This window comes from Octopus sinensis, linkage group LG4 (assembly GCF_006345805.1).
Source record: "Octopus sinensis linkage group LG4, ASM634580v1, whole genome shotgun sequence".
In the NCBI taxonomy this organism is placed as follows: Eukaryota; Metazoa; Mollusca; class Cephalopoda; order Octopoda; family Octopodidae; genus Octopus; species Octopus sinensis.
Window position 1 is genome coordinate 32335948 of NC_043000.1, and position 9483 is coordinate 32345430.

The 9483-nt window shown below is 38.7% G+C and overlaps 1 protein-coding gene across 1 annotated transcript; it reads left to right on the plus strand.

Annotated features, from left to right (window-relative positions):
* The first annotated feature begins 4810 nt into the window (after positions 1 to 4810).
* LOC115210650 (arginine-hydroxylase NDUFAF5, mitochondrial-like) lies at positions 4811 to 6088 on the plus strand. The gene is made up of 2 exons (XM_029779304.2): positions 4811 to 6009; positions 6055 to 6088. The coding sequence occupies exon 1, from the start codon at positions 4919 to 4921 to the stop codon at positions 5942 to 5944; it is 1026 nt and encodes a 341-aa protein (XP_029635164.1). The 5' UTR covers positions 4811 to 4918; the 3' UTR covers positions 5945 to 6009; positions 6055 to 6088.
* Positions 6089 to 9483: the final 3395 nt, after the last annotated feature.

Below are 9483 nucleotides of genomic sequence, written 5' to 3' on the forward strand. Positions count from 1 at the left end.
TTAAAAGTGGATGTTGTGTTAGAACACCAATCCTGCATTACTTACCTTGAGAGAACCTCTCATATGGCTTGGCACTGCATAGAAGCACTCCTGTTTGTATTACTGACAGCCAATAGTTGTCCATACAACTGCTGGAACTCCTAGATCACATAATTTCATCCTTCATTGGGTTTCTCAATGGCAGATGTCCAAGTACCTATATGCACCACTAATATGTATATACAGGGTGATCAACCCAAGTGTAGACATTTATTTTACTTAAATTTAATTTACATTTCTTTTCTTATTTCAGGAATTTAATACTCTTAACATTTAAGGCAGAATTGAAGCTAATTTATTCTTGAAATTTAAAAAAACTTGAAGCGAGTATTTAAGTTAATATAAGTGGAATAAGTGAGGCACTTGAAGGACGATTCAAGAAAGAGAAAACTCTGAGTAAAATTTTCAAGATTTTGAAATCCACTGTCAGCAGATCAGGAATCTATAAAGTAACCAAACGAATAAAAGAGATTGGTCTTGCTTACCAAAAGTGAGGACTATTCCACCTTGACCAGTGAGAAGGAAAAAAACTCACAAAAAACATCAAAGAAAAGATCAGGTGTAACCCATAAAGAAGCAACCAAAAACTTGCTCAGAAGCTGGTACAAGCAATGGAACTATACATAATCTGTTGAAAAATAATCTTTAATTGTTCTGATACAATTGAAGCCACAAAGACAAAAAAATTGCAAAGTGCAAAGTTTCTTCTGTAAAAGCAGAGAGATGGCATGCAGCCACCAGTATTGTAAACAGATGAAAAGTCATTCAGTGTGCAAGCATTCCACAATCCTCAAAATGATTGTGTATATGCAGTAAAAAAAGGGGACATTCCTGTTGAACAAAGATTATCCTTTTGGTGGCAGAAACCTGCACCCATAATGGTGTGGGTGGGTGTAGGCATCCATAAAGGTGTGGGCATAAAAACCCCTCTAATCTTCATTGAAGAGGATGTAAAAATTAACCAACATGTTTATTTGGACATATGAAAGGATAAAATAGTTCCTTGGGTTATTGCAACAATGAGGGACAAAGATTAAACTCTCAAACAAGAAAGCACAGCATCTCATACGGCTAAGAAAGACCGAGAATGGTGTGGAGAGGATTTCAAGACATTCTGTTCAAAAGAGTTCTGGCCCCACTCTTCATCTAATCTGAATCTGATGGACTTTGGCATATGGTCTACCCTTGAGGGCAAAACCTGCGCTAATTCTCACACGGGTCTCAGAGCTCTTGAGCACCATTTGCAAAAACGATAGGCTGAAATCTCCAAAGAAACTGTTTGTGCCACTTGCTCCCAAGTTGTTCCCAGACTATGGTAGGTAGTCCCCACCATGGACGGATATATTGAAAATGAAATAGAGCATTTTAATCTACATTTTCTGGGCTTTATTTGAGCATATTTAAGTTCGATATATCATTTTGTATTGAGATGTTAATTGAATAAATATATGTCTACATTTCATCTGATCACCTTATATATCACCTCCATCAGCAGCAGCAGCCTCATTTAACATGCATTGTCCATGCTGGCACGGGTTGGATGGTTTGACAAGAGCTGGCAATCTGGGGGATTACACCAGACTCCAGTCTGATTGGGCACGGTTTCTACTGCTGGATGCCCTTTACAGAGTGTGCCAGATACTTTTATGTGGCACCACACAGGTGCTTTTATATAACACTGCACAGGTACTTTTATGTGGCACTGATATGAGTGCTTTTTACACAGCACTGGTACAAGACTCTGACAAGCTAATCCACTGCATCTGAGGAAAACGGCCTTAATACTTCTGCTCTTGGGCCTAACTTCTTTCTCAATACACTGGCACTCTCTCAAACATGTACATTTACGTTACACATCCAGTGGAGTATCCCAGCCTCATTCTTCTTTAACTTTTGCATGTCCTCTGCATTCAGGATCCATGTCTCACTATCATGTAGAATTGCTGTCTGTATACATGCATCATACAATCTTCTTTTCACTCTGAGAGAGAAAGCTTTCGTAGCCAACAAAGGTAACAGCTCTCTGAACTTCCTCCATCCTATTCTTATTCTAGCTATCGCAATCTCCATACATCCGTCCGCACTACTAATTTGGTCCTCTAGACAGTAGAAATTATCTACTACCTCTAATGAACCGCCAGGGCATCTGAGAGAATCAATTTCCTAAGCCTCTATAGTTTTTATGGATCCTGTGCATCTTCTACATATGAACGCTACCTTCTCTGATAACCTTCTTATTAATCCACTGCACCTCTTGTGTCCATAGCTTACACTGGGCACACTGTACGGAGTTCCTGCCTACACCTTTCCTACAAATTGTGTGGGGCCATCTACCTGAAGTGGGTAGGGTCTTGCCTGCTTTCTTGCTTACTAAAACCTTAGTCTTTGCTAAGTTAACTTTAAGGCCCCTAGATTCCAGGTTTTGCTTCCGCACTTGGAATTTCTTTTCTAGCTCTGATATGGAACCTGCTATGAAGGTAAGATCATCAAGATATAGTAGTTCCCAGGGGCTGCCAGTCTGGAATTCCTCTATTATGGCCAGGGGTACAATGATGAAATGCAGAGGACTGAGCCTTGATGAACACCTACCTGTACACCAAATTCTTCACTGTACTCATGGTTAACTCTCACCTTACTGACAACACCCCTACACATGATCTGTACAGTTTTACAAGCCACTCATCTGATCCTAGCCTCTCAGAACCCACCATATCACCCAGCAGGGTCCTCTATCAAAGGATTTCTCTAGATCAACAAATGCCAAGACAATGGTTTATTCTTTGCTAAGTATTTCCCTTGCAGTTACCTGACCATGAAAATAACATCAGTAGTGCTTATTCCTGAGGCAAAGCTAAACTGCCTCCCATCTGACCTAATTCTGCTCCTAATTAATTGAGCTATAAATCTTTCAAGAAAATAAATATTTTTTAAGGAAATTTCCTACAAATATACTTCGGACTATATAGATTCCGAGAACATAGGAACTTTTGGGGAAAACAATTGGGGGTTACTTTAGAGGACCGTTCCCCACTCGGGGATGTTTCAGAACAAGTCGTCCATATTTGTTTCAATTTCTCCATTTTGTGCGTTTGTGCATCCGTAGATTTCTACTGAAGCTGTCACCAGAAAACTCGTTATGCTAAAAATACCAGCTAAAGGTCTAAACGTTTAAACTTTTTTAATTACATATATGTGAGTGAGTGAGTGTGTGTGTGTGTCAGAGAGAAACAGAGAGGGAGAGAGAGAGAGGAAGAGAGAGAGGGGAAGAGAGAGAAAGAGAGAGAGAGGGGAAGAGAAAGAGAAAGAAAGAGAGGGGAAGAGAGAGAAAGAGAGAGAGAGGGAAAAAGAGAGAAAGAGAGAGAGAGAGACTAGAAATCTACGGATGCACAAACGCACAAAACGAGAAAACTAAACAAATATGGACTTGTTCCGAAAAAACCCTGAGTGGAGAACGGTCCTCAAAAGTAACCCCCAATTGTTTTCCCTACAAATTCCTAAGTTCTCAGAATCTAATATAGTCCGAGGTATTTTTGTAGAAAATTTCATTAAAAAATATCTATTTTCTTGAAAGTTAAGACGAATTGAATTGGACGCCGGTGAATTTTCCGAAATTCCCCAACCCACACCCTCCTAAAACACTTTCCTCAAAAGTTTTGTATATTCGGAATCTACATCATATAACACATATTGGTAGAAAATTTCGTTTAAAAAATATCCATTTTTCTGAAAGTTATGATCATCCAAAGTCGGAGGTGGGGGGTCAGGAATTGTAGTTACGCCCTATATGTTAATTAAACTGAGAGGTATAAATAAGTTTTTAAAGTTTCCAGTGTCAATATATCCATGATAATATAGTTTCTTAGAGCTGCTTATATATATATAACACGCGCGCGAGCATTCAGCCGTAAAACCGTGCTTAAATTAACTGTGGAGGCTTGGTGCATTTCCTTGGACAACCAGCTCCCGTCAAACTGTCCAACAGATGCCGGAAGGTGGACGTTACATGATAATGAGGTACTAGGGCGGCGAGCTGGCAGAAACGTTAGCACGCCGGGCGAAATGCGTAGCCGTATTTCGTCTTCCATTACGTTCTGAGTTCAAATTCCGCCGAGGCCGATTTTGCCTTTCATCCTTTCGAGGTCGATAAATTAGTACCAGTTACGCACTGGGTCGATGTAATCGACTTAAACCGTTTGTCTGTCCTTGTTTGTCCCCTCTGTGTTTAGTCCCTTGTGGGTAGTAAAGAAACAGATAATGAGGTACTACTAGCGAACAGTGGTCCCAGTGCGCACACGCGCAAGTTAGTCATAACTAGTCGAACCTTACTTTGTGTTTTTCTGTTATTTACTTTGTGTCTTTGTATTTTATTTACTTTGTTTAACAAAAATTATTTACTTGGTGTAAAAAAAATCATTTATAGTGTTTTATTTAATTTGCTAGGTAGTCGTAGTAGGATCGACTACTTACAACTAGCTAGCGCGGATGCGCGTGCCGGGACCGCTGTCCGCTAGTAGTACCTATTTCTTTATTACCCACAAGGGGCTAAACACAGAGGGAACAAACAAGGACAGACATAGGTACTAAGTCGATTACATCTACCCCAGTGCGTAACTGGTACTTAATTTATCGACCCCGAAAGGATGAAAGGCAAAGTCGACCTCGGCGGAATTTGAACTCACAACGTAACGCAGACGAAATACCGCTAAGCATTTCGCCCGGTGTGCTAACGTTTCTACCAGCTTGTACCTGATAATGATTGAATGAATGAATGAATGCATAAACGAATGACCTTTGGTAGAGTTACCTCCCATCAATTATAGCTCTCTTAAATCTGGAAAAGGTATTTAGTATCGGTGAGTGCTTGGACCCGCGATTTGCGATGTCTTCTTCGCGGATTTTGTTTCGTTGTCATCATACACGTTTATTTTATCATGCCCCGTTTTGTATCAAATATTGTTCTCACACAATAACATTTAACAGATATCTTGCAACACGAAAACAAATCATCATGAATGTCTTTGATCGTCAAACAAAACGTCTTCAACGTGAAAGGACATCGTTTGACCCAAACCAGGAAAAATATGAATATGTTAAAGATATTGTTGGCTTTCGTCTTGCTGATCGAATCTGTGACGTGAAGAGAAAGTTCGATACTGCACTCGATCTGGGCTGCGGTTATGGTCATGTCTCCAAGTGCATTTACAAAGATATGGTAGGAACTTTATATCAGTGTGATATGTCTCAAGGTGTTTTGCGCAAAAGTGCCGTGTCTTCTGAAGTACCGACTTATAAAGTTTTGGTCGATGAAGAATTTTTACCTTTCCGTGCAAATAGTTTGGATCTGTGTGTTAGCAGTTTATCTCTCCACTGGGTGAATGATCTTCCGGGAACTTTCCGACAGATTAATGAATGTTTGAAAAAGGACGGTTGCTTTATTGGATGTATATTTGGCTCGGACACCTTGTATGAACTTCGGGTGTCATTACAGTTGGCCGAAACAGAGCGAGAAGGTGGCTTTGCCCCTCATATATCTCCCTACACTGATGTCAGGGAACTGGGTGGTTTACTCACTCAGGCAAATTTCTCCTTATTAACAATAGATTTCGACGAAATCGTTATTAATTACCCTTCCATTTACGAATTAATGTTTGATTTACAAGGGATGGGAGAAAGTAATTGTGCTTGGTCACGCAAGAATTTTTTACATCGGGATTCAATGCTCGCCGCTGCTTCCATCTATAAAGAAATGTATGGCACTGAGAACAGTATACCAGCTACATTTCAAATTCTTAATTTTATAGGCTGGAAACCAGACCCTTCACAACCTAAACCTGCCGCAAGGGGTTCAGCAACAGTTTCTCTGAAAGACTTAAGTAAACTTGATCAATTAACGAAAGATAAATAATTTAAACTGTAGAAAAATTTATATTCTTCGAGAGAATTTGTTTTGTTTTATTTATTTATATTGGACTAAAGAAGGTCTTTAAAATATCGAATGTCTAGTTTATCTGTAATATACAAAGTTGAGATAAAATATTTTTTCACGGCAGTAAATTTTTTTTTTTTTTTTTTTGCTTTGAATTTCATTTATTATTGAGGTATAACGAAGTATTAAATACCCCCCCCCCACTTCTTTTTGCTTTTGTACTGAAACGAAATCGAAAGTAATTGAGTAAAAAAAATATTAAAGGAATTCAAATAAATTTAGTTAAGTAATTTATGAAAATATTAAGATATTCTTAGTCTGATATAAAATAATGACTTTGAAACGTCTTTACCATGACATGCACGAGCACCCCACATCATGACTGTGATGCTATTTTTACGAAGAATGGCCAGCAGCAACTCCACTTCGCAGGGTTCATTTCTCTACATCAACCATCACAAACTGATAGCAGCTGGTCAGGTCCCTGTAAGAAATAATCTTCATCTCCATATCTTTGAAGTTGGTGGCAATAGGCCAGTTGAGGGCTTCTGGTGCAGGTGGTGACACACCAATATGCTGGTCAGACACCATAATACAAGGCGAACAACATTATAGAGTGTAAGGTTTATTGAAACTAAATTCTGTCTTTGAGTTTCATGTCACGTAATCATCAGTCCAATAAATGGACAGAGTCAACACCCATTGACAAGCAGCAAAAATGTTTATTAAGTTAGATATGGCCTGGACCAATCTTTGGTCGAAACATATCTAAGTTATATAAATAGTAAATGAGTGGAAATCGAACCTGAGAGTGTTAGATAATAAAGCATTAAGACAATATGACTCTCCCCACACACAACATAATATAAACTATTTGTTATTCTCTTGATCAAATTTTCACATTTCTGTAAAATTCTTGTTTATCCTGTCACTATTTTGATAAGCAGGATGTTGATAGGCAAAAACTATCGTTAGGATAGATAGGTAGAAGCTGCAAATCTCAGTTCCCTTGGCATTTTTCTATTAGAAAAGGGAACCCAGCAGTGCAGTTAAGGAGTTTGCTTCTCAACTCTCTCATTGCAGGTCCAGTTCCACCTCCTCCACAGACATCAACAACCAAAGTCAAGAAGAAACTTTTTGAGCCATATCCAACACCTACCAACATCTCAAGAAAAATGAGATTCCAGCTCCGGATGAGAAAGCTCAAGAACAACCTTCGTTCACCTGACATAGGTACCGCTTCTGCTGAAAAAACCTTCCTCCTTCTAAGTACCATAGATTCAGTGAAAGACCCTCAACTGCCTCAGAATGAAAACAGGATGGTCAAAAGTTACTTTGGTCAGATGGCGCTACAAGGCCAGCCCAATTACCTGTGACTGTAGAGATGATGATCATACTATGAAATGCTGCCTTGTCTGCCCTCTTCAGCTCCTGTGGCACCTTTCAGAGTTCAATAAAAATGCAAAGAACTGTGAAGAAATGGCAAACTGTCATATAAGCAGTAGAATTTAAAAGGCAAAAAACAAGTGCCACAGGTAATATCTTCAGCATAGCACCTCCAATATCTGCGAGTAAAAGTTGGTAGATGGAACTATTTCTAAGCCCATCTGAAAAATCCTTTTGGTTTTTTGGCAGCAGGCACAATCCGTTGCCGTATTTCTTGCTGGCTATTACAAAAGTAATCCCAAGTTTTTGATGTTTTGCATGATGTCTGTAAACAAAAACGCTTGTTTTGGTGTCGTTTGTTTCTAGTTCTCTGAAAAGCACATCTAAGCTATTTGTTGTTTGGCAGACCAGAAGATGATTGCCTCACTTGAAAACAGATGGAGCAGAGAGTGACAGGAAGGCGATTCTGACCATAGAAAACTGTGCTCCCACGTCATCTCATTTGACCAATACTAGTAGGGAAATATCAACACTAAACCAATGATGATGAGGATGTTGGAATCAAAAGAATTGGCTTTACTCTTTTTTTATTAGAAAATACCATATTTTTGTCTCAGAAATACAGGATTCCAAACATAATGTTTTCCAACATCTGGACCAAAGTTTTTACTGCATGAAATAATCACAGTTTACAAAGAATTGCTTTCTCAAATCACTTATTTTGCAGTTATCTAATTATGTTATCAACTACACTGGCCAACAAATTCTAACTTTTTTTCTGCTGACCTAAGTTTGAGACCAGTTTTGGGGTAGTTTTGGGTCACTAAGTTTAAAAACGGCATTAGTTTTTTTTTTAAAACGTCTATTTTTTTTTTCTATGGGCTGGCCCATACTGGCCCCACCCATAGCTCCATGTTTGAAATGTTTGAATTCCCCTGACTCCTTTTGTTATACATGTGGGTGTTTTACAATACCAAGTCAAAGAATGAAAGTTAATGACATTGTGAAAAGATCCTACTTGGCTTACTTGAAGATTACAGTTGGTGGTCAGGATAAATCGTGGACCCACACAGTGTATGTAAACCCTATGCCAATGGACAAAGGGCACAAGGAAACAACCAACATTTGGCATTCCTGTGATACGGTGAGAGCCAAAGAACCATGGAAACAATTGCTACTTTTGTCTGACAATGACTTCTGGTTATAGCAAGAGAACCTGACAGAAAATAAGTTACCCAAATCTGGATTCCGCAATTCATCCAGTGCTTCACTCAGATGGAATACCAGAACCTGTTTTCAAGGATCTACCTTCACTGCAAGATGAAAGTGCAGATATATATGAAGTAGATGTAAATCATGGACATGACAGTGATACAGACTTTGTAGAAACATCAACCAAAGAACATGAAAACTTCAACCAGGCAGAACTTGAGGATTTAGTTAGAGACCTAGGACTGTCAAAAGAGTTATCGGAACTGTTAACTTCTAGGCTTAAAGAGAAGAATTTGTAACAGAAAGAAACAAACTTGACTTTTTATCAGAACAAAGAAAAAGATCTCTTGTCATTCTTTACAACTGGAAAAGATTTTCGTTTACTATTGTGATGTGGCAGGACTGTTAAACGCAATGGGTGTTGAATGCCAACTCTTTATAGATAGTTCAAAGAAGAGTCTAAAATGTGTATTACTCCAGAATGGAAACTTGTTTGGTGCGCTTCCTATAGATCAGTCTGTACACTTAAAAGAGAATTATGGTCACATGAAAGTTGTATTAGATTTACTTAAGCATGATGAACACAAATGGGTCATATGTGTGGCTCTAAAAATGGTCAAATTTTTACTTGGCCAACAAGGAGGATATACAAAATATCTGTGTTTATGGGATAGCCAAGCGAGAGACGAACGTTGGGAACAAACTCTGGCCAGTTAGGAAAAGTTTGACTTGGGGAGAAGAATATCAAACACCGACCACTTGTTGAGTGAGAGAAAATCATCTTTCCACCTCATCATATTAAACTAGAACTAATGAAGTAATATGTCAAAGCTCTTAATGTAGAGGGTAACTGTTTCAAATTCCTATGTACAACATTTTCTGGCCTAAGTTAAGGGAAAATAACAGCTGGTATTTTTGAT